Raw genomic sequence first — 26,580 nt, forward strand, 5'->3', positions numbered from 1 at the left:
GCTTTTTATCCAGTATTACAGATGTGAGTGGGTGGGTGACAGCTACAGCCTGTATTTTTCTCGATGTAATTTCAGCATAACTTTGGGGGATATTTGAGAAGGTATGTCAAGAATAGTTTTGAATTTCCTTCATAGTAGAAAAATTTTATGTGTGTCTTGGCCTACTGCCCAAAATCTCAGCTGGAGAAGAAAAGGCTGTATATACTGCATGTTCGTTACCTTCAGAGGGAGTATACATCCTGATGTTTAACTTCCATGCCAAGCAATAAAGGTAGAAAAACTCAAAGAGAGTCACAGTTTTATACCAGGGAGTTAGTTCTGTTCCCTAGATTCAAATAATTTAAAGCAATAAAACCTATTTTTAATTCAGAGTTGATATTCTATTCAATGGCACACACAGAAACAATTTTTTCACATTTTTTCCTTCAAGCTTTCCCCCCCCCCCAAACTATGTGCAGCAGTCATAAGCATCTTAAAAATGTTACATCAGCACAGCATTGTCACTTGAGGGTTTGCTCTGTTTTCCTTCAAGCTATCTGCAGTACCCTGGTTGATCTCAGAAGTTGAACTGAGAAGCCTCATGCTTGGTAACCCCACATTTCTTCACTTGCATTGTATTTGAATAAATCATGATGTCTGAAGCACAATATACATAACTTGGTTTTTAATTTTGAGGGACACAGACATCTATTCTATTCAGAACTAATGGAACTAACCACAAAGCACAAATTGCCACTTCCAATTTCTTCAGTTTTTATCTTCCTCCACCTTTGATGTTGATCAAGGCTGGACAAGACAGATCCATGGAAACATGGCTTGTGAGAGCAGAACCTTATTAAACTACCACTTTATCTCAAAATGAACCAAACCAACATATGTCGACTGCTGCATATACTAGCTTTATTCCTTCTGAATGTGTAAAATATATTTTAAAGAGGGAGCCTGTATTATACTTGGCAAACATTAGTTTCTTTGGCGAGGAATTTCACGCTTTACCAGAAGTAGAAATACAGACATGGCAAGACTTTTAGATTATGTGTAAATATGAACATCTCTTTCACTATCTGTAAGCTGGAAATGCACCTTCATTAATCTGTTGGAGTCCAGTTCAATACCATTTCTTTTATTCTTATTTTTTAGTTACTGTAGAAGGATAAAATCTTGTTTCTTTACAATTCTGAAGTAATTAAAAGAAAAATCTGCCTCCTAATCTTCTGCAAGAAAGTATGGGCCAGAAGAGCTGAGGACTTTCCACACAGCAGTTTGTTCCTGTTTTTCTGCTTCCAGTATGAATGACTAGATGCAGCTCTCAACTGTACCAGTCGGCATGAAAAGGTTAAAGCAAACTTTTATTTGTAAAATAGGAAACAAAAAGAGAGCAGGGCAACACTTTCTCTAAGTAGTAATATTTGGTAAAAACAAAGTAAACTTGTTCAGGAGGAGGGCGTGCATACAAAAGCAGAACAGGACATGCCTTCCAGCATGTTGCCTCCTCTAAAATGTTTCACAGGAGCCCTCTAAATCCTGCAAAATTTCAAGGTAAAAATTCTCATCAAGACTTCAAATTACATTTTTAAAATAACTCTGCTGAGGAATTTTAGCATCCAAACTGTTAGAATTGGGTATTTTTAATGCGGGATGCCTTTTTCTTTTTTTTTTTTTTTACAGATAAAGACTGCGCCTATAAAACAGCAGGTTCAATGAAAATGAAAGGTATGAAGCACAAAAATTAAATATACTCTTATGCAGAGCTTCCAGTACTGGAATGCATCACTGCAAGACACCAATGAAGCTCAGAATTTAAAACCATAATTAAACAAAGATGAGAACATTCAAGAAGAAAGAAACTTCACACAGAAAAGTTTAGGATACTTTGTATTTCAACTGAAGACAGCTTAACAGAATCAAATATCATTGATTACAAAAGGAAAATATATTCTGCAGAGGTATTTTCAAGATTCAGATTTAAGGCTCAATAAGAACAGTGTCGTTGGAAAGGCCAAACCTGGTAGTCAAGAAAATTTACCACAACATATATTTATTGGAAGATATTTTATCGCCAACAAATACAAAATTATTGCTCTCATTCCCTGATGTCTCATTTTAAAGGTAAAGCTTTGCCTTCACCACTTATAAAGACCTGTAAATATAGCATTATAAAAAAATTAAAACAAAAATGAAAAATTGCAACAATAAATTAAGAAAAAGAAACTCAGGAGGAAAGCCCAATCCACCGAGGAGAAAATGTATTAGAAGCAACAGACAAGTTATGAAGTGGAATTGAACTATCATATTATGTTTTACTTCCAAGAGAAGTTTGGGAGGTTTGCACATGAAATAAAATAGCAGCAAAGAAAAAGGGTAAGTACAAGTGCATTTTTGTCCCACTGGAACGTATTCTCATTAACCAAAACAGTAGTACTCATCAGAATCAATTTTGGTATGCTTATGCAGAGGCTGCGGGTCCTCCATAATAGAAGAATCACTGAACTTGTCCATATCTGAAGGGGTTTGGTGACCCGGAACATCATCCACTAAGGTGTCCAAATAACTCCCCACTGAAATTCCATCCAGTCCATCACTACAGTCTTGTAAACTGTTACAGCTGCCGTGGAGGGATGTTTCCTGACTTTCCAGCAAGCTGCACAGGCTGCCACTCAAACTGCTACCTCTGCTGGCAATGGTCTTCTCTTCAATCATCCACTTGATTGATTCAATGCTTTCATTGATGATGAGTAGCTGGCGCATAAGCTTCACATCAGTGGCTCGGAGGTTAACCTACGAGGCAAAAGTGATTTTAAAAATTACTCATTTTCTTCAAAATCAAACTCTAAACAGTAAGCTGGAGGCAATGAATGTGTTAAAAAAACACACAAAAAAATCCACCTTTTACATCTAGGACAAATCCATTTAAATAATTAGGGGGGAAAAAAAGTGAAAGTATTGCTATACTAATACTATACTTCCAATGAAGTTGAAGTGGGAATGTGATAAGGCTACACAAGCAGTCCATTAACAGGAATGCTACTCAATGACAAGACTTGTACACACACTAGTACAATGCCACTTAGACAAGAAACACAGCTGCTATGACAACTCTTGGGGATAGCATTCACTATTCAGAGAAGTAAGACAAACCCCATTTCCATTTACAACTACTCTAGGATACTCAGCAGATTCAGGCAGCTAAGCATTCACCCTAAATTACCCTTATTTTCTGTCTACTTGGGTAACCTAAAATTTTCTGATGTGCATAATTTGGGAAAAGGTTTGCGGCATTGCAGTTTTTATTCATACTACCCCTGAGTTCAGGTTGCAAACTGTTGTATAAATGTCTGAGAGTTGAAATACTGAACTTACTGAAACTGTAAATTTGAAATTATTTAAACCCATTAGCTGAAGATGATGAGTTCGCCATCAACCACTTATTACAGATTAACAAAAAGAGCAACAATTTGCAAAAAACCCCCAAACCTAAATAAAAAATATGCATTAAGAACAAAGTCTTACTTTCCAACTTAGTTGTGGTGTTGATGCACAGACACAGAAGTGTTAATTGTCAAGCACAATGGAATATCACAGTGCTGCATTTCACAGATATGTTGAAGTTAACTGACTACGTTTTCCTTAACAGAAACTTTATAAGCTTTTTTACTCAAATTTCCACAATGAGATGACACAAAAAGGTGAGCCCCAAGGGGTTTATTTCATGTTTTTTTCTTTTAATCTGAAACATCACAATTGTTGGCAATAGAAATCTGTGTGACCTATTCATCACACAACAAGTGAAAATACTGAAAGGGCAGTCTGAAAAACTGAAGAAGTTTCTGGGTTTGACCAAGTGTGGAGAGCCAGAAGCTACTTCCATCCATACTGTGAGAAGATAATACTGGTTTGTGACCTTTCCAACAGCACCTCAGCACTACTGAATGTCTGACATCACAATACACTTCCAGTCTCATCTGCCACAGTAAGACGTCTATCTAGATGAACTTTTGCCACAGTGCCAGCATAGGGCATGAATGCTTACAACCACCGGAAAAAAGATGCCAGTCATTTCAGATTAACTCACAGGGATACCATGTCTAGCATGTAATTTGTGTCATATTTTATCCGTTTTCTTACATCCTTTAACTGTACTAATCAAGCATACTAGATGCAGATATGTCACTCTTTATACTTGAACATTTAGAAAATACTTTCTTTTATATGTAATTTGAGTGTACTTCTTTACAAAAATGTGTACCATTATACCTGATATATAAACATATATTGCATACTTTTCTTCCATAGGGCAGTAGCATCTTAACTTCCAGATTATTAATTCAAAAAAGACAATACAGTATATCGAAAATTTGAATATCTTCAGTCAATTGAGAAATAAGGAAAAAACCAATTAAGATCTGTGATGCCAAACAATAGACATTTTATGCTATTCTCCAAGTCCACAATTGTTACACAGAAATATAGCACCTGTATTGTTCATATACAGTGGAATGGGATGGAATCAGTATTCTCAGAAAGCAAAGGCTATATCTTGTTGTGTCAAGAGTACAACCTGGACACGGTACTCTTCATACACAAATGTCATTTTCTCAATATCCTACACTAACACAGTACAGTTGTTCAAAAAGTTATTTTTATGTATTTTCATTCTGTTAGATACTGCAGAATACTGTACTGGTTCTAGCTGGGATGCTTCATAGCAGCCAGTATGGTGCTATGTTCTGTATCTGTGATTAAAACAGCATTGACAGCATACCAGTGTTTTAGCTGATGCTGAACAGTGATTGCACAGCATCAAGGGCTTTGCTGTTTTTCACTCTGCACCTTCGCCAAGTAGGCTGGGGCTGGGAAAGATATTTGGAGAGAACAGAGATGTGGCAGTAGACCAGAACTGAACAATATGATGTTGTTCTCAGCAATAAAATCTGTGGACTTGGTCTTTCCAATGCAGACATGAGTTTTTCTCACTTTTCTTCTTCCAATTCTTTCCCCTATCCCACTGGAGGGAAGAGAGAAATGAGTGAATAGGCAGTGGGTACTTAGTTACCGGCCAGGGTTAATGCTGGTATTAACATAGTATCATAGAATCATAAAATAGTTAGGGTTGGCATATTTCAAACTTTGCTAGTAACAGACTGACACGTGTTCCCAGTCTCCTTCCCCAGTCCCCAGAATGACTTCTGAATTATCCTCAATCTAGTACCACAGGATTTAATATAGCTAACCAGGTACTGTGCAAAAAAGCTTTATCATTCAGTTTTAACAATACTGTCCATCTGTCACTGTTTCAGGTATGAGGTTCTGAAAACAGATTGACCGTTTTGTAGCCCTCCTGCTCAAGCCAGTTCCTCTAGTCCTACCCATAAATCACTATAAACCATTTGCTCAGCAACTAGACTGCCACGAAAGCAGTAAATTACCCAACTACTCAAATGCAACTACAGACTTCAGCAACTTGCTTACGCAAGCTTAGAGACAGCAAATTTCCCAAAAGGCTGATTAAGGAAATGTTTAACAGAGCTAGCACCAATACCCTTCTAATGAAACAGTCCCTTTTAGATAGACATCTCATATATTTCAGATTCAGTTCACAAGATATATTTTTTATTTGTTGTTGTTCTAAATACACCCACAGCTTCAGCATTTCTGTGGAACAGCCTTACTGGGAGTAAATTTTTCATTCCTATGTACTTGAGTCTTCCTCCTCCAAGCTACCTTGTTGTCCCAAGTCTCCCATACAAAGATTTTCCCAAAGCAAACATTAAAAAGTAGTCCACCAGGTGTCATCTTTCTTTAATATGGATTAGTTTATCATCTGCTTGATAACACAAAAATGTCAGTGCGACATTTCTTGCCTCTTATCTGCTTTAGCCCAGACAAAATCACATTAGTTCGTACTCTCCTACGTAGCTGCAACCCATGTAACTGTTGGAGTAAACAAGTCACTTCCAAGATGGTTCAACTAAAGGGACTAACCGCAATAAAATCTCATCATATCTGACAGCTCGATTCCTTATGCGCAGTAACAGATGCATTCCAGAAACAATCTAAACAGAGTGTATCATAGCTAATACAGGTATTTCAAAACAGTTTCTGTTCGGAATGAAGCTGCTTTTTGAGTTAAAGGTAGAGCACCACACCACCATACGGAAGGTGCGAGCACATATCAATCCTCAGCACAAACTTGAGGCATACAGAGGAAACACACTGTGACAAGAGTGAAAAAGCAATTCTGGTTACAGCCAAGCTTTTCTATCTTTTTGCTTAGTTTGTATATCCACACTACCACAAGTCCCCCAACTCCCCTGGAAGGATTGTAAATGTTTAACATCAGCTATTCACGGCAAGAGCAAAGAATGAAATTAAAGCAATAGCATCTTTCAATTAATGCAGTCTGGCAGCATAGGTGGACAGAACAGATTAGCATTCAGACACACCAGATCTTCAGATATGTAACGGGTAGCTGGCCTAAACACCTCTCTGTGCCTCCCTCTCTCTCATATTGGTTGCTCTACAAGACATTTCTTCCTTACACAACTAGCCTAACTTATGGTCTTCCATAATAACTTGTGCAACATTGTAATAATTTATTGAAGAGAATTTTTATATATACAAACATATGTGTACATATATGTATACACAGATACATACAGATATTCATGGGGTTTTTTATATAAAGAGTCTTTTTCAAATAGGACTTGACTAGGATATTGCTTTTAGAATCAAACTCTTCATGACCTGGGCTGTTAACAAAGACAATTATCACTTCCTGGCAGTCACTCAAAATAGTGCATTAGCTGTCCCTAGCCTGGTCCCTTTTATTTTTGGATCAAAGTCACACCTGCACTCATATTATGGGCAGAATGGACTTGTGTTTTCCTGCTGCACATTCTGCAGACATGGCTTCCACTCAGCTCCAAACACAGTGGGTCCACTTCCCCTTCAAAAATGACAAAGCTAAAAATTCTGTTCAAAATATCATTCTAATCTGTCAAAGATGTCTGCAACTCTAGTGCCTTTCTGCAGATTACTTTCTTTTAGATTCCTGGGGTCACATACTGCTACTGCTTCTTTTAACTATAAGAAGTCTGCAGGGATATTACTGGTAACCCTAAAATGTGGTTTGAGGAAAAGATACTCCTAGGTTTACTTTAAAGATATTAGTTTCATTTTTTTTCCACAGTACCTTGAAGTTGCGTGCTGTAAAGAACCCACTAGTAAAAGGAAAGGAAACGATTGAGCCTGAATAACAACGCATTTCCTTCAAGACAGATCTTTTAGCCAGAGCACAGTGAAATAAGTCACTACAAGACATAAAATCTTAAACTTACAAGTTAATGGATTCAGGATACTATTTAAGTCACTGAGCTCAGAAGTTCTGCTCTGCACAGGATCTTACGTAGGACTCAAGACACTGATTTAGGGTTGGCTACTATGGAATCCGTGTTTTGAAAGCAGTATTATTTTTGATGGATATTCCACAATAAATGGAAGTTGGATGGAAAAAGTAGCAAAATATGGTACCCCACTGAAAGATATTCAGAGGTTCAGTACATGAGCAGTATTGCAGAAGAGAACTAGCACATAAAGAGCTAAATGAAATGGACATCAGACATCTCTATTGCCCATTTTACAAACAGAATTTCAACCCAGTAGGATCTTTCTCTACCAAAGAGATATTTGTGATTACTATGGTTTAGGAATATTAATGCTACTGCTGTTTTCCCTTTTCTAGGGTGTGTCAGAGACAGCTTTACACTTTCCCATTCAATTTCATTTATTTCCTGTGTCATTCAGGATGAACAGCTTCATGGTTACTCAGTTATGTCTACTTACCCTTTGTTTTACTAAAGGCAGATTACCTCACTTTTCCATGGAGTAATGAATTCCAGAAATTCACTTGAGATGTAATAAAACCAACCAACCAACCAACCAACCTCCCCTAGCAATCAATGTCTAAATAATAATTTGGTTTGGATTCTGAGAAGTTTCTTTCTTCACAAAAGCTAGCCGTATTCCACTTTCTCCTGGTGTTACTTTTGCTATTACAAACACCGTACAATAATTTTTGAAGTAACTAAAAAAATCAATTCCCAAGGAGAAAGGTAAGAGTATGAAAAATCAAATAAACATTCGTTGGCAATTTTGAATTACGTGAGTCTTATGAAGATACAAATTTGTAAGCAGATATAAAAGGATATAAAACTCATCAATAAAACCTCATCAAAAAATTCTGTAAGAGAATACACATAACACACTAAAAAAACCATAAGCAACGTATTCAAAATCCAAAATTCAGAATATTTTGCAAGCACTATTTAATTGGAGTCAGTGAGCTACCACATTTACAACAGGGATAAGTGTGATCACACATACAGGCTTTTTTTGTTAAGCAGCCACCATAAAGCATGAAGCATGCCACTTGAAGGTTAGGAAGCTCAGAATATTATTAAAATAGCTTTTTAGCACCAGTGAGTAAAAGAAATGCTTTCTTTTCCATCTAACATGTCTAAAATACAACCACAAATGACAGATGAAGAACAAATGTCTGCTCCTTAAACACACAGAATGATTAATAGTCTATGCGTGAGCTTCAAAATACTTTAATTAGCACATATGCATGATGTTAAACCTCTTCAAGCCTACTTCAAAATTGCCCCACTGATTGAGGATGTTTGCACCGTTTTCTTCACGTAATTAAGCCACTTTGGGCAATGTTATTTCAGAATCAAGATGAAAAAGCAGAATATCTAGATTGAGTTCTGAATGTGAATGCAATGTTCAGCATCACCTGTCAAAAAGCCAGGGAGCTTTTATGTCACAGAGCGTAAGACACAGGTTTACTGCCCTTAGCTGGAAGGGATCATCTACACACAGGTGGATTTGTAACTGCTTGTGGAATGCTCCATGTCCACCTCACCGCAAAATCAACTAGGTTGGATTAATTCAGGCACAATGATAATTCAATCTAACCCAATCAACTTGACACTATATGTGAGGTCTCTCATTTGTTCAATTTCTTCATATGTATAAGCAGTGGAGGTGGTGACCAAAGTCTGGCAGAGATGAGATTGTCAGTGACTTGAAATAGGTGCTCCAGTGTTTGTCATTATGCCATGTCTGTCTGACTGTGATTTACCCCACATTGATGATATAGGTAAAATAAATTTCAGTCAACAGCGGTATATATAGATCAGGGGTTTTTTGTGTATCTGGTTTCTTTCAGCATGGACTTATGGAATATTTTGGAACATTTGCTGGAATATTTTCCCATTTCTTTCTTCAAGTTTTTTAGGCTCGTGGTAATCTTCAGACAACAAGGGAGCACATATAAAAGCTAAAGATACAAAAGCTAAATTTTTGTGACTTAGTTGATTTGTAGTTGCAGTTTGATGAGCTAGTTCATTTCTGCAAGTTGAGCAAGTTACACCGACCTTTCTCAGCCATACTTCCATAATGAGTCACAATAAGAACACTGTAGCAGGTTACAGAGGCTATCTTGATTTCTTAATTTTTGCCTTCTTTTACAAAATACATTGTTTATACTCTTACTTCTCCTGAAGGCTCCAAAACGGTTAAAACCCTCATAGCAGATTTCTAGGCAGCATTCATTACAATCACTGAAGTCCCAGCTGTTCAGAAAGTGAGCAGTCATTAAGTCTTCAGCTTCTGTCTGCATCCTTGACCTTGCTAGTTTAAACGGCTCTAGCCTAGTCATGACCTTGATTCAACCTGCTGCAGTTCCAGCACAATCCTGCACCAAATGCTTACAATAAACATCTCTACAGGTCCTTCTGTACAATCTGGCAGCAACATAATATAACTCTGTAAACAGTGTTTTCCAACTGGGAAGGAAGAAGAGAGACAGCGTGATTTCACATCAGCAAGAAAAGGCTTCTCCTGTAAGCAGAGCTTACCGGTAGCTAAAGCAAGGAAGTGGGCAGGTCTGATCTCAGCCACCACCTGAATAATCAGGAGGCAGAGCTGCTTTATAAGGGAGTAAGATAGCTCAGGAAGCAATGAGTGTAAATAAATTAATGAATAGGTTTTAAGGAAATTTCTTGCAAGTCTATGAACAAAATATTATGCCAGTGTGGTTATCTTCTGGTATAGGAAATTACAGTATTGGTGATTTACATTTCTCTTACAACACTCTATTTTAATACATAAATTTTATGCATACTAATTGATCCCCTTCAGACTTACCAGGAAAATGCATACCACCAAGTTGTGCAATTGTTTAATTACATTATCTCCATAACAAAACAGTGGATCTCAAGAATCCACTCCTTGAAATATGGATGATCCTTTTTTTTTCCACCTTCCAGAAATATGGATGACCTTTTTCTTTGTCATATCTTTGGGCAGCCTGCCATTTGCATTAATACCTAGTAAAATCTCAATGATTTGGATGAATCATTCACTCAGTAGAGTACAGTTGTGGGGTTTGGGTTTGGTTTTTTTTTAACATCACATATTTGAAGTGTCTTGTATGCTTAACTGTAACACAAAATTCTCAGGGAGGAAATATTTTTGTTTGTTTGTTCATTTTATTTTTTTGGCCATCTCTTTATTTTACTGTAAAAAATAACAGCTTAAATACCTACTAAGTAGATATTACAGTATTGGAGAGAAACATGCTATACATCAGAGAGCAAGTAGCAGGAAAGAAATAAAGGTTAGCCAGTTAAGTCCCTATTTCATTACTTCCTGCCCAAATAAAAAATGCTAAATCAGCTTTTTAAACATGGATGCACCACAGAATTCAGAGACAGAAACATCCAGCCTTAGGAGTAGGAATGAATATAAAAGGAAGGTTTATAAAAAGGTTCTGATTATTTTAGAGCTTAGTTGAATGAACAAGAAAGGGAGCAGTGAGAAAACGTTGGGGTTTGAGAAGAGCAAAAGGTTCTAATACTATGAGAAGTTTTTACTGAATGTTTCCAAGTATCTAATACTGCTGTCATAAAAGGAGCATCTGACCTTAGAAATGTATCTACTACAACAGAGGTGAAAATGTCCAGAAAAATCCATAGTAGGGACTCACATATGTTGACAGACAAGATAATATCACTGCAAACATTCAGGTCAATATTCAGTGGTAACAATCGGCTGTGGGTGTCAGAAAGTGTTACAGCAGATGGATGACCACGGCATCACTCTAATGTGTTCTGGACACCAGCCACAACACAGGACTGTATGTGTCTTCCCCACCAACATGAGGCAGCACCAGGACTCAACAGCACATCTAGATTTATTTTTTGTTATTGGATTTCACTCTCTGCCTTACTTATGCTTGTCTTGACCAAAACATGCTCTTAAGAATACAATGCAAAAAACCAAAAACCATACCTGTTAATTTATGAATTAGGTTTGGCTTATGAGCACTCCAGATCTGCTTATCCCTTTAAAAATGAATTAGTTTTAATAATGGCACTGCGGAAGTATGCTCAAAAGCCTAGAACTAAAAAGTGAAAGAAGATCCAAAGTTTGAAAATGTTGCTTTTACCATGACAACAGTGTTCCTTCCCTTATTATTATTTTTAAAAGGAAAATAAACAAAAAACCCAACCCAACCGAAACCAGAAGCAAAACAACAGAAGAAACACCCCTCAAAAAAGCCCAAAAAACAAAAAACAAAAAAAAAACCCAAACAAACAAACCAAACCAAAACAACTTGTTCCATTAAGTCAGAACTGAGACATGACAATATTACTACTGGAGACAAACCTAAAGTTTCTCGAAATTCAAGCCTGCTTTTGCAATACCAGCTCTATGAATTGATGGTCACTGTGAGCTACCTCATCTGCCTATGGGGAAAACAGAAGCTGTGCCTCCAGTCCATTGCTCCAGTCACAGCAGCTAGTGCTAGGCATTAACAAAGGAGTATGTAAATTCCATGGGCAACTGAAGCTGAAGAAAATTACTGCTGCTTTGGCATGCTAGTGGTACCGCTCTCTTCTTGCAAAGAGGCTTTCTTCTCTACTGTTGCAGCATTTACAGTTTTCTCCTACAAACCCTGTAAACCCAGGAACCTGCCACTACTTGAGGCCACCACTTGAGACTAAAATATTTCAGTGTATGGCACAATTTTCCCACAACACATGGATAGCCAATTAAATGTGACAGTCGTTGAAGTGGCTCTGTGAAGGCAAAATGCATTTGCAGTCACACACCAGGAAAAGTCCTCTAAAAATTATCACTCTGGCTTTGTGCTCACTCCTCTCATAACTGAATAGTTTTGAGAAGACTAGAACAAAAGTCTAAAGTCGGAGACATTGTAAAACTCCTTGAATGACTTCTCCAAGTCATCATATTTTTGTGCAGACCCATCTAAATTCTGTTAGTCAGAAAACCTTCTTGAACATGAAAAGGTTTCTTCAGTACCAAACTACATAAAAACACTACATTGCCACTGTTTTATCATTATGTACTTTATTCCAAACACACATCATTTGGCTTTGCCCAACACCGAAAACAGTCTGTATTAGCAGCCAAACTTGAACAAATTCAAGCTTGCAATGTGGTTGGAACAGGCCTTCTCCAGGCATGCTTCCAAACTTGCGCGTTAGTCTTATACCAGGAAGGATGCTAGATACTCACTTCACTAGTTTTCTGAAGAGGTGACAAACTGATGCAGATCCTTTTTACATAGAAACGCTTCACAGTTTCCTCATTGCTGTCAGAACTGTTTTTCCTAGTCATTTATAATTATTTGAACAGTCAAAGTCAGAATCTGAAGCTTTATAGACTAAAAAAATCTTTTCAGAAAACACTCAGTATAGAGTCATGTCCAGTATCTGCTGTGTCTCATAAGCACGAGTTACAAAAAGCAGTACAAACATTTCAAATAGAACATTTCTTTAAACTATGTCTTCCTACAGAAAAAAAATAATACTCAGAAAAATGCAAAGCAAGAGAACTGTTCTATCTTTGCTTCCACCTTGGGAGCTTGGAAACACTCAGCACATTTGTTACAATATAATTGGATGAGTGCTTCCTTCTCTATCTAGAGAGAAGTAGGTTTCATGGCCAATGCAGCAATGCAGTAAAATGATTGTCCTTCTGGAAACATTTTAGTCATGAATGAAGCTGGTATCTAACAACAGTGAACAAAATTACAAATTAAGCCAGTAGAATGTTTATAAAATCTGAAATTCCCAGTAGTCAAATAGCAATTTAACATTGCTTTACAGGCACTAAATGCTTTAACTTCACCTGGCATTGTACTCAGCAGGGCCTTAAAGTATTGAGAAGAGTTTATTTTACACCACGGCAAATGAAACATTCACATAACTTCTCCTAGCAGTCTAGCTAGTTTGTGTTTCCTGTTAATTAACAAATGTGCCATACCATTCCCCTGACAAAATGTAAGTATTAAGAAATGCCAGGTTAGTTGAGAGGATTATATTGCCGAGAGTACGGTTGCATAGCTGTGCCAGTATTGCACATCTCCATGTTCATGGAAGCTCTGGGAGAGGTTGCATACTTTAACACCTGACATTATATATACTCCCTAGTGTCCTCTCCTTATCTCCTCTTATGGAAAGAGGGAAGCTTCCTTTGGAGCAGCTTCAAGGGGAGAATCCTCAGACACATTTTATTTCACATGCTCATCCACAACACTGGAACACAACACGGGACATTTCTAAAATAACTGACCATCCAAATATGCTTCCAGATTTGAAAACACTTGAGCTGTGTTGTTTATACTTTTCAAAGCTGTAACACAAGGTGGCTTACAGACCCTCTGGATGTATTTTGGTCACTTATTTTGGTCATCCTTCAGACTAGGCTTCCTTCCAGCTGGTTATCATGAACACTTCCTTAACACAATCAAGCATCTCCTGATGCTTGCAAAACTGCTCAGGTATATAGCTGAACAGCTTTTCAGAACCTGAGCCCTGTATGGGCCCACTAATCACTTTGGACAGAGTCCACCTCTCACCAGAGACAAAGACAGATGTGGTAAGACACCCACTGACATCTAAGATGTAAATGACTGATGACAAAGAGAAAGCATGTTAAAAGCTGTGATACGGCTTTGAGCAAAAAACAGTGTCCCTGCCCATGGCAGGAGGGTTGGAACTAGCTGATCTTTTAGGTCCCTTCCAACCCAAACCATTCTGTGATTCTATCCAGTGACAAGGCTGATATTTCACAACTGTGCTTGAAAACAACTACAGTACATACAAGGCCACAGGACAGCAGGAAAGAACACCTTAAGTGACCTGGGTGTTTCCTAACAAGAACATCTAGGCTCCTGTTTCCCTGAGAGGCTAAACCAGATGATTTTTTGAGAGCCCTTCCAGCCCAGGCTATTCTACGAAAATCATGCTGTTCTGCTGATTTCATCAGAAAGTTTGTAATACATGTATAAGACAGAAAGTCTTATACAGGGTGGGGTTTTTTCTTGTTTGGTTTTGTTGTGGGGTTTTTTTTTTTTGGGTGGGGTGGGTGGGTTTGTATTGGTTTTTTTCCTATGTGTTCAATAAACTAATCAGCCCAGACAGGGTAATCTTGCTCTTCATAATTGCTGTGTTGATGGACACCTTCCCACTTCAGCCCAAATTCAGTTTTCTCCTGCCTTCTTCTACAGTTGCTTTTAGCAGCTGCAATTAACAGTTCCTTCAGCATTGTAAATAATGTAATAGCTTTCTGACAAGCGTGAAAAAAGCAATTTTTGTTTCAGCTATTTTAGAGCAGTATTTAGTCAAGCTACTTCTGCGTCATCACAGTGTGTAATGTCATCGCTTTCCCATCTCCAGTACGTTCGCATTCACAAAAAAACATGCTGAAGTTTCAAGCACTGCCTCTTACCTGTGTTTCAGTAAGATTTAAAAAATATCTACACAGACAATTACAGACTCTGTACGGCACCGAACCTCTGATCTGAGGTGGTCTTATCATTGCTATCAAAACAGTTACAGACTTCTCAAATTCAGAAACTAAATGACCCGCTGATGCCATCTCAGGCTCCAGTTGCCCTACTAGATGCCAGCTCCCATTCCACACCAATAAGGGTAAGTGGGTGGTTGAAAGTGAAATTCAACACAGTGGCATGAAGGCAAAAAGTAATCTACCACCGGTAAATGCTCATAACTAGCAGCCCCACTTATGAGAGTGACGGCTGGAAAACAAAGGCTACAAGTCTGCCTTCGTAACAAAAGTTCCCCTTTTATTATGAGATTGCCCATAATTTTCTGTTCAGCGCTCTTTACCTTTAAAAACAGTAATCTGAGAACTACATTTTGACGCTGCTTACATTTAAGATGCCCAATTTCCATGGTTATAAATGCAGCTGAAAATCCGAGAGAAACTACATTCAACTTAATTAAATTCCAATTGCTTTTCAATAGTTCAGGTACTCTGTCTTTTCAGTCCTGTAACTTCATCCTCACTTGCTTCAGATTCCAGTATCCAGCCTCTCTTCCAGGACACAGACAGAAATGAAACACATAGGAAATAAACATGGCCACTGTGGAAAGTTTACTAGGTTTTGAGCTTGAAGACAGAGAACAGACAAAAGATCTTGTAATCTTTAAAAATTAAATGAAAATGTAGTCTTTTCCTTTAACCATTCACTGTTAGGCGAAACAAAAAAAGTGTTGAAGAGTAGAAATGCACTGGTTGGCCATTACCTCTGCTCAATATATGTATTTGGTATTGTCCATTTCATATTTAATGCTTACACAAGATAATTTTTAATTATTGTTAGCCATAAGCATCCACAGAAAACAAAGTATTCACACAATATGATGATGATCAAAGTGCTGGAGAACCTGCCTCATGAGGAAAGACTGCAGAACTTAGGTCTTTTCTCCCTGGAGAAGTCTTGGGTGAAACTTTACCACATTATTTCAGTACTTAAGGGGCTGCTACAAAGAGGACAGATGCTCTACCTTCACAAGGAGCTATACGAAGAAGAAAAGGGGCAACAATTACAGTTCCTGTTGTTTCATCTTGAGGTTTCATCTTGAGATAATTTTTTTTAAAGACAGGACAATCAATGACTAGAACAACCTCCACAGGGACGTGGTAGAGTCCCCCCCACTGGAGGTCTTCAAGATGCAATTAGATAGGATGCTCGATAATCTCATCCAGGCTCCCGTTTCCCTGAAAGGCTAAACCAGATGATCTGAGATGCCTTCCAGCCTGGGCTATTCTATGAAAATCATGCTGTTCTACTGATTTCATCAGAAAGTTTGTAATCTATTTGTTAAAAGCTATTATAAGTCACACAAACTTTAGCAGTGTGTGAAGAAGGGGTTTAGTCTTGATGTCTTTTTATTAAAAATTGTCAGCACTTTAAAAAGCAACATCAAAGATGAAATGCTTTCTCTTCCCTTGAAACAAAGTAATCAGGAAGGAAACAACATGAAAGCATAATATATATTCTTTGAAATAAGGGCTGGCAAATGTCTCAGCATACATGAGCAGTCTAACTGGAAATCTCGAAATATCTCTGACACTACTGTGATGATCCATACATGGGACAGAAGCACTTGTATCTCACACTGATGCTGCTAGGTAAGGGAACAGCAATGTTTCACAGACTCTTGGTCCAGCAGTAGCTAATAACGTAAGCATATTCACTTGTACTTCCCAGGGACTTAAACCCTTTAGTGGCTGCTATAGCTGAATGAGAACAGCCATAAGCACTGACTGAGTACAACATAAAGATGTTCCATAATTCGAATCCTTTTGTCAGGCACTGGATGAGATTTGCCAGTCAAAAGACACACTTAAATATGTATTAATTTAAATAACCTTGCTCACCTTGTCCTTCCAAAGATGGTCTGAAAGACGGAAAACTTGGCAAAGTTCTGGTACTATAATTAGGTTGCGATTTTTTCTTTGCAAATCTTCAGAAAGATTTGATCTTTTTCCCTAAGGTTCAATCTACAAATCCCTTTTAACTCAAGTATCTTGATATCACTGCCCAATCTGCACTTTATGCAAAAATTACAAACTCTTCTACTACATCATGCTAATCAGAGGGTATGAAGGAGAGAACTCATTAGCAAGATCCAAGATTACCTCCCTTTTTAGTGAACTTTCAGGAGGACTTGGGGAAATAAGTGCATTTTTATTTCTGTATGCTGTCTTTCTATTTCTAAGAAAAGCCTCATTTAGTAATTCACTAAATAACTGCTCGCTAGGAAACCAAGGTCAATCAAACTCTCCTACGTAGGCTTGAGGCTTAGCCACTGGTAATTTCATATTTAAGATTTTATCTTCAATCAAGTTTTTAAGCAAAAATTTCAATTAATCTAATAGAAAACCAGCATCTGATACATGGCTTTGTGTTGCTGACTAGACACACTGAACCAGATCTTGGCTTCAGTTAAGTCAATTGATGTTATCATACAAAACACTGAATTTAGCAGCTTGTAACTACAGCATGTGTTAAAGAGATGTTTCATATCACGGTTGTTGACTTTTTTAAGAAGGTCCTTTAAAGAAACTAATAAAGGCAGACCACCCACAACTGTGGATCTACCAAATCTAAGCAAATCTGAAGTTGTTCAGACTCTTATGAGCTGGTAGAATATAGGTACAGCAGCTCTGCCCTAAAGCCTGTGCCTTCATTTACATGCTATGGATATGTTAAAAAAGAAAAAAAAAAAGCAAAGGACTGGCATCACAATGATCGTATTTGCCTTAATTCCAGTCAGTAAAAAGTACTTTTACTTCTGCTTCATTTTGTTAGGACTCCACATTAATTAGCCTTTTAAAAATAGTTATACTAAGATAGAATGAGAACAAATGGAAAAAAACTCAACTAATGAGAAAGTATAGGAGTAAGTCTCTACCCCAAATAGCTCTAGCCTAAATTGGACACACTCAGCTTCTTGGCAATAGCATCGTTTCCATTTTCTTTATTGCTTTGCCCTAAAAACTGCTACACTCAGAAAACCCAGTTTGGCCTTCAGACTCATGAATATTTGATCCTCAACAGTGTTCACTGGAAGGACTCACCTGAAGTCCCAGCACTGCATTTACTCCTCAATTCCAGGACCCAGTTTACCTTTTCTGCCTGAAATAGTTTTATGGAAAGTTAATGTTTTTTATTGCATGTAACACAGACTACACTTGATTTAGCTTTTTTAGCTCTCAAAGAGGCAATAAAAAGTTGATTTGGGAAACTTTTGAACAAAAAGGAAAAAAAAAGCAAACCCACACACTTTTTTCATGTTAAGGAAAATCTCTCTTTGAGTAACCCTAGAACTTGTGAAGGGGAAATGAGGCTTTTGAAGCAGTATCATTTTGGTCTGCCGAACGAACCTCACTGATTATTTACTGCAGTGTGTAGCTGTTGGAGTCATACATATTGAATGGTGACCTCAGGAGCATGATATAACAGGAATAAGACTGCAGTTATAAAAGGTTATTATTAATCCCCCAATGGAAGATTCCACCTAAAATTCCACCTAAAAAAAAAAAGAGTTTAATATTACTGTTGTGACAAATTTCATACTGAATCATGGGCATACTGGCTAGTATGAAGTATTCATCACATCCTAGGCTGACCAGAGCTCAGTGTTTTGACCCACACTGCCAATTATGTCTTGTTTGTCCCTGTTACTTGATGGCCTTCTGCCTCAAAGGTTTGCAGGATTCAATACAGTCTCCATCATGGCCCTGGTGGGGAAAACATGATAAAGAAGGGAAAGGAGGCCTTTCATTTCAAGAAAGATACTCCGTGGTGCTTTATTGGTGATTCGAGTGACTACCAGCAAAATCAGGATTAAGAAATCAGGCATAAGGGGAAAAGAACCATATAGTGGGAACAGCAAAAGGATCTGAAGCAGCAAGATGCAAGCCTCAAGGCCACACCTACCCACCACCAATCTGTCAGGTGCTTTAACTCACAGTCAAAACCAGCATTTCCAAGTCAAATATTGGCACGGTAATACCCTTACCTCCCAAAGATCCCCTGCAGCAGATGACACAGGAGAGGTAATCACTTCCACCATATCATTCACCCTTTTCCAGCCCAAGGACATGGCAATTTGCTGAGAGTTCTCAAAGCTTACACTACCTCTCTCTTCCTCCTAAGTATCCAGTCCAACAGATATCACTACTTTGTTCTGAAGCAAGGTAAGTACTAGCTTCTCATATACATGAGGGGTGGCAGAACGTAAGATCAATTTATTTGGAAGGGCAATGTGTGCATTGACAGGAAAGGAGATGGCCCTCCAGTTTTAAATAAACAAAAACTTCCATCTGCTCCCACTCCTGTACATTTGAATTTACTCAGATCACTGGATGGATCATATGCTGCCTGAGCTAAAGCTTTGTGTCTACTCCCAAGCTTTACAAACAGGTTCAAGTGTGTTCTTTACTGCAGGGGACAAACAATAGGATGTTGAAGGAACTCAGAAGAATTTTATAGTAGCTATGAGCTGCAAAGTGACAAGAAAACATAGCTAACAATAAAATACACCCTTAGTACAAGAACTTTAGGATCACCATGATTTAAACATAATGATAAGTCAAAACATACTAGTGCAGTATCTATAAAACTTCTCTGTCAGATTTAGGAGAAACTTGTCAGCACAGACACAGTCATTGTGACAAACCATAGCTGTGGGAAAGGACAGAAGTCAAGCTGCACAATTACACAATTTGTGTAAGGGCGAGTTTTCACAAAAAGAAAAAAAAAAAATCTGTCCAAAATATCTTTATTAACAAAAACACAAATACACGAAGACAATGAGACAGTACTGCTGAGAGTCAAAGACCAAGATTTCACCCCAGTAACCGGTGTCAAGTTTTTTATATATGCCTAGATCAGAGTCATAGATAAAAAGAGCCTGAATGACCTTGTTCTGTAAACACAGAATTTTGTCTCAAGTCTGAAGCAAGCAAGCAAAAAAAGCACAGATGTGTTTATCCAAAGTTCAGTGAGTAGGCTGCAGAAACTGCTACCACAGCGCAACTAGAAAAAGATAGCTTGATGGATGACACTTGTTTTTCTAAACTTTTAATATTTTCCCTTTGAATTTGTTTACAACTGCAGCAGCTATAAACTACTTTTCTACACGTTTAAGGCCTTTTAGGCCTTGCAGCGAAGGCAAAGAATAGTATGTTACAGAGGTGTGAAATTAGAAGCTAGACAGAAATTTTAGCTCTGTTTTAGGAATGATGTGCAGGAAAAGAAAAAAAAAAAAGAAACACAGGAAGAAACAGTGTGATTTTTACCTGATACTGTTCTTTAATTTATAAGATATGTACAATGTCAAAAAGAAAATGGCATAGGGGAAGGTGACAGACTAAGAACAAGAAGAATCCTTAAGGATAAAGGAAAATCCTTAAGTCACTAAAGAGAGCAGAGAAAAACCCCAGGCAGGTAGCTCATTTTCATGCTCTGGATTACATAAACTGGCTGAAAGCATGGGCATACTCAAACTAGAAATCAAATGGGAAGAGGTGTGTAGCAGAAATCCCCTTACTGAGCATGAGCAATGAGTTCAGATGTTAAAGTCTGTCAGTCTGACTGGGAAAGTGACAAAGAACTGGAGGGGTCAGGGATGTTGGGACTAAAACATGTTCATGGTCAGGGTAGGCGAGGAAAAGGGAAACTGGGTGGCAGAGGAAAGAGGCGGCAAACTGAAGATTGTGACATGAAACTTGCAAGTATGAAGTGAAGAGAGCAATTCAAAAGGAAAAGGTGTTGAGGCCAAGTCACTTTCCCTCCCCTCCATTAATAAGCCTAATTGTCATGACATGTCTAAACAGTCATGCCAAGAACTCTGCCTGCCTTATTTGTTTCCTTTTTGGTCCAACATCCCTAATAGTTTTACATTATAAGATACCTGCAGGTCACTCTACAACCCTTGTGCAGGCTTAAAATTAAAAACCAAACATGACCTATGCTGACAATATGGAACTTAGTGTTAAAACTGAAATCTACAGTGATCGTTAGACTAAAACATATTGATAGTTTGATTTGTGAGAACTCTTAAACCATATGAAGCTATACAATAGCAAGTGTGATTTATAAATTACCTCTCCAGATTAACATCATTATCTTGGTTGTTAACTCTCAGAATATCCTTTCCTTATTTCCCTTTTCTCCTACCAAGCTTATTCTTTAAAAATTCTTACTAACCCACCTTTTGCTTATGTATGTGTAAGGTTGCACAGCAGCTGCTAGTATGGCATTATGCTTGTTCACATACGATGAGATTGCTTCATTTGCTGTAAACAGCCAAGTTCCAAGATAGTTGCATAAAGTCATCTCAACATGTTGCCAGCAAAATCCTCATTTTGAGGAAGATCAAATTCCATACTGTTTTCAAATAAGCTTACTGGAAAGAGCTATGGAAAGAACTGCTACTAAAAGAAGTCTTTTGAGACTTCACCTAACTATTACACTCTAATAGATATGGAAGACAACTATGCTCACAGATCTTAAGTACTCTGCATTGTCGGAATCATATCTCATGAGTGCTCACTAGTTCTTGCTCACTTGTTTGCAGAGGGTTGGTTTGTTTTTTTTTTTTGGCTGCCTTAAAAGAATAGAGCCAGTTTTACAGCATCATCAAAAAATAAGTTTATTGATATGGTAACATACAAAGTAGGACAAGCTCCTAGGTTAAGATAGTAAACAAGTTAGAAGTTCATAGTAAACAATTCATAAGTTCTGAACTAAATACAGCACAGTCCCACCACAGACCACTGGCAAAAAAAAAACCCAAACAAACAAAAAAAAACCAACCAAACAAAAACCCTCTCAGCCAAATTATAACTACTTGTTTGTTCAAGAATTACTGTGCATCTTCTGCAGTCTGTTTAGAACTAAATAAACCTCTGAAGACCAATGTCCAGAAATTGTGTCACTTAATATCAGACCAAATTTTCAGCCCGAAAACATCTAGTGTCTCTTCGGGTATTAGTCACCAGAAAGGAACAGGTGGGATGCAGAAAGGCATTTGCAACAGAGAGATGAGAGTGTTATTTCGTTTATTGGTACAGCAGCTTTCGGTACTTCTAGCTATCTAGCAGAGGAACAGAAGCCAACAGCGAGTCACAGCCGACCAGCTCCACGCCGTTTACCGAGCAGTCGACCGCTCCCGCTCGGGCAGGAACTGGGGCTACTGCCTCCTTCTTGCCACCCCGGCGGCACATCCCCGCGCCGGACCGGTAGGAAGCGGCGGCTGCTCCCCGGGGTCTGCGCCGGGACCGGCTCCCAGGGCGGGCGGAAAGCCGCCTCCCTCCCCGGTCGACCCTGCCGGGAGCGCCGCCCGCGGCGGGCCGGTGCCGCCGCAAGGGAGGCGGCGGGGCGGGAAGGGTGCAATCGCCCCAAGCACTGCGGCAGGGCCCTCCGGCCGGTGGCCGGCTACTCACCATCTCCTGCCTCAGGAGGTGAAGTTTCGTCTCCAGACGGGCCAGAGCGGCCGCGCGGCGCCGGCGGGGCCCGGGGGCCGCGACGGCAGCAGCGGGACGTCCCGGGAGCTCCTCCCCGCGCAGCGGCCGCGCCAGGCTCTCGGGCACCTTGCGCCCCAGCTTTTGCTCGACGTCGCGCAGGTCTAGCGGAGCGCCGGGCTCCATGGCTTGCCCCGGAGGAGCCCGCGGCGGCGGCGCCGGCACTACCCGGGGCCGCGCGGCCGCGGCAGGGGAGTGGAGGCGCGGTAATCCGCAACCGCGCCGGGGCCAGCGACAGAGCCGCGCAGGTGACCCGCCGCAGGCATGGGGGCTTCCTGGGCCAACCAGCCCTCGCCCACACCGGCTCTTTACCACCGGGTGGAAAGACAAGACCAGGCGAGTGAGGGCGACGGAGAAAAAAGTCCCCCTAAAAGAAAGGGGGACGCGGCCGGAGTCCGGCTGCGAGACCGCAAAGCACCCCGGCACCAGGACTCGACTCTCGAGTCATTGCGCCGTCCGGCCGGCCGCGACTTTAAAGGGCGCTGGCAGGTGGAAGAGGCGCGGCGGCTCTCCTACCGTAATGTATAGAGAAGAGACGCGACACGGCGGCGGGGCGCCCCCGCCCGGGAGCTTCTGGGCTGGGCTCGAGAACAGCGTATTCCTTCGGGCAAAAGGGAGAGGAGAGGAGGGGGAGAAGAGAAGAGAAGAGAGGGAAAAAGAGAAAGGCGGACAGGGAGAAAAAGAGGTGGTGGTGGATTGGAAAGGAGAGGAGAGAGGATAGGAGAGGAGAGAGGATAGGAGAGGAGAGGAGAGGAGAGGAGAGGAGAGGAGAGGAGAGGAGAGGAGAGGAATGGAGAGCATAGGAGAAGGAAGGAAAATGAAAAGGATAAAGAAAAAAGAATATATGGAAAAGAAAAAGAGAAAAGAAAAAAAAGAAAACAAAACAGAAAAAAAAAAAAAAAAAAGAAAAAAGAGAAGAGAAAAGAAAGAAAATGTCTCCTGAGCTGTGTGACCCTAGATCACTTTCTAACAGGGATGGGAGTGTACAAACAGTATGAATGTTATTTCCACTCGTCAAACAGATTTTATTGCAGGCAGGCTGATTCCCCCTCCTCCCTGCCTTGTAATTTTTGTACTCTCTTCCTCCTCTTTAAAAGGCAAAGCTTGCAGCTGAGCCAGTTGCTGTAACTCTGATATTGAGGCATGCAGATAGTGCTGGAAGTGCCCTGTTGCAACTTGGCCCTGGGTGTTGCTGTGTGAACCTGTCACAGCACTGAAAAGTCTTTTATGCATGAATCTTGTGGTATGAATACTTCCCTCCATGGAGCTGCAGCTGCTGCATGTCAGGGGAGTTGAGGGTGATGCCAGCCACCCTGTTCGGGTGCCAGCTGTTTTATAATGACTCGAATCACAGAATGGTTTGGGTTGGAAGGGACCTTAAAGATCTTCTAGTTCCAAAATAAACTATATAGTGTACCATATCCATATGCACTCATGAGTTTATGCTTTACTATCTGATGATCTGATTCTCGTGTCCCACAGGCTTTTTCATTTGTTTAACAGCATGCAATTCAAGGGGTTTACTCCTGAATTACTCATATCATAAAAAAGATATGCTGATGTTAAAGCGACGCTGTTAAATCTTCAGGGTTACCAGATTTTGTAAACAAATTTGCTTTTCAAGGAAATAGGTTTCTCCTTAAGTACATCTTACACCATTTTACGGACTTGTCTAGCTGTACACTGGATATATCATCCAGAAGGATACTGTAAGAGACAGTACCAAAAGCTTTTCTAAAATAAAAACCCCCCACATCTGCTGCCTTCCCTTGGTCAACTAGATGGGTGACCTTGTCATAAAAGGAAATTAAGTTAGTTAAGCCAGACTTTCCCTTCACAGACCTGTGCTGGCTATGACCAATGACTGTGTTGTCTGTCAAGTGTTTTTCAATAACTCCCAGAATAACCTTCTCTATAATTTTACCAGTTACTGAAATGAGACTTGATAGGCCTGTAATTACCAGGGTCTCTCTTCTTACTCTTCTTGAAAACTTGGGACAATATTTGCCATGCTTCCAGTTGACTGGGACCTCTCCAGGCTGCCAAGACTGTTGAAGAATAATGGAGAGAGCTCCTGCGATGACATCAGCCAGCACTTTCAGGACCCTAGGATGAATCTTATTGGGCCCCATAGATTTTTGCACATCCAGCTGGAGCAGCAGGTCTTGAACAAGTTCAGAGTGGGCTGGGAGTTTATCATTCCCCCAGTGACAGCCTTCCAGCACAGAGCTTTGGAGGTCCCAAGACCTATCACTGGTGTTAAAGACAGGTAAAAAAACCACTGAATGTCTCTGCTTTGGCTGCACCCATACTTGTGAGGTTACTGACCTCATCAAGTAAAAGACCAATGTTATCTCTGGTCCTCCTTTTGCTGTTAACATATTTTAAAAAGGCCTTTTTGTTGTCTTTCACAGTGGTGTCCTTCACAGCTTGAACTCTAATTGAGCTTTGGCCATGCAAATTTTCTCCCTGCAGTGGCAAACAGCATCTCCGTAGTGCTCCCATGTCCCCCTGTTCTCTTCTACTCTATGCTGTTCACTCTTCAGGTGAGATTCAGGGCTTTTTGAATCTCTTACTTTGAATCGCTAAATAAAGACATTTAGATCACTCTTTGCTAGCAGTTTTTTGGTTGGTTTTTTGTATTTTTGTATTTTTTTTTAAGTCTAGATAGACATATTCAGTGATTTTAATGATTTGTTAAATCCTCCTATCAACCACTTCATTCTTTCTGTAGCCGGAAGACTTGGCAGTTCAGTCCAGCAAAGTGTGGATGCTTGTGTTGACAAGAAATGAGGCTATTCAGCCTTTTGTTGGATAGGCTCAGTGTTGTCACACCATCTCATCTGCATGTCCTGCTGTCTATAAGAGCCAAGGAATAAAGGTTTCTTCACATGGCTCTGCTGAGCACTGCCTTAGACTTGCCTTAGGTCAAATCATTTTACATAAGAAATTGGAGAGTGAGTGGATATTATGCTAAACATTTTGAAAGTAAACTAGTGATCCTGTGTAGTTTTGCTTGATGCCTGAAACCTGTGGGGTCAGGAACATGGTACTGTCTTTGCCCAGAGAGGTGTGAATACTGTAAACAAAAGCATAGTACCATCATGCAACACACCTGCATTTTCCAAAGATCACATTGTCAACTTACTTTTATGAACTTCAGGTATGTAGTTTAGCCAGGTAACTACTATCCAGCCTGCAAGTTGGGATCCTTATTTTAATGGTAGTTCTTTAGAGATTTAGCTCTTGAGTGATTGCTGAGGCTAATCAAATGGGAGATCAGAGGACATCTGAGGATGTCCTCATTAAACAGAACAATGGGCAGCTTGTGAATGAAGAGGCTTGTTTTCAGTTTATGTTTTCTTTTGCTTTCCATGACAGGTGGTGCTTATCAAGGACTGCTAGAATTCAAAATGGAATGGAACAGCAGAACAAAAGTAAATTTCTTTATAGGGGTGTTATACTTAAGGGATGAGACACAGCAGCTCAGATTATTTATAACATTGATTTTTATAATAATCTATCTCTTTATTTTCATTTATTTTTTATTTGTTTTATTTTTTCTTTTATTTTTTCTTTTTTTTATAAATTTTATTTATTATTTCATTTATTTTCAATTTCGATTAGATAAAGTCTTCAAGATGTCTTAGAGGTCAAAAGTAGCTGTAATATGATCCTGCAATGTAGGTGTTTTCTTGAAGCCATATCCAAAGGGGACACAAATATAGTCAGGCCCTTCCTCAGATAGAGTGGAGTCCAAGAAGAATTTGACTCAATGACGTTAGTAGTAATAGCCCAATCCAGAGACTGATCAATGTTTCCACTTAACTGTGTGGGCAATCAGACACGTCTCGTCCTTTGGCCGACATAAAATGCTTAGCCATACTGAGATGAGTGCTCAGATGTTGTCATCACCAGTTCCCTTTATAAAAATTAATCTGGAAAAATATCTTGGAAAGTAGCTAGCAGCTACCTAGGTCCATGCAATTTTTCTGTTGCCTTCATCTGTTGACAGTGCCAGACAAATTCCTACAGTAGAGCAAAGTTTGGTTGATATTTAACTAGAAGTTATGTCATATCAGACTGTGAATGAGTAAGGGTTTTAAAAAAATGTGGGAGTATTTCATAATGTCATAAAAT

The 26,580-nt window shown here is 39.4% G+C and overlaps 1 protein-coding gene and 1 long non-coding RNA gene across 2 annotated transcripts; one reads left to right on the forward strand and one right to left on the reverse strand.

Annotated features, from left to right (window-relative positions):
- Positions 1–1,862: 1,862 nt before the first annotated feature.
- On the reverse strand, positions 1,863–23,855 carry LURAP1L (leucine rich adaptor protein 1 like). The gene is made up of 2 exons (XM_030470597.1): positions 22,363–23,855; positions 1,863–2,778 (listed from the first exon to the last, which is right to left on the reverse strand). Exons 1-2 carry the CDS (start codon positions 22,564–22,566, stop codon positions 2,404–2,406), a joined length of 579 nt encoding a protein of 192 aa, XP_030326457.1. The 5' UTR covers positions 22,567–23,855; the 3' UTR covers positions 1,863–2,403.
- A 381-nt stretch (positions 23,856–24,236) lies between these two features.
- On the forward strand, positions 24,237–25,877 carry LOC115601080. Its single transcript, XR_003989223.1, has 3 exons — positions 24,237–24,709; positions 24,855–24,986; positions 25,822–25,877. It is a non-coding gene; the product is annotated as an uncharacterized LOC115601080 (long non-coding RNA).
- The last annotated feature ends 703 nt before the right edge of the window (positions 25,878–26,580 follow it).

This window comes from Strigops habroptila, chromosome Z (genome assembly GCF_004027225.2).
Source record: "Strigops habroptila isolate Jane chromosome Z, bStrHab1.2.pri, whole genome shotgun sequence".
Taxonomy (NCBI): Eukaryota; Metazoa; Chordata; class Aves; order Psittaciformes; family Psittacidae; genus Strigops; species Strigops habroptila.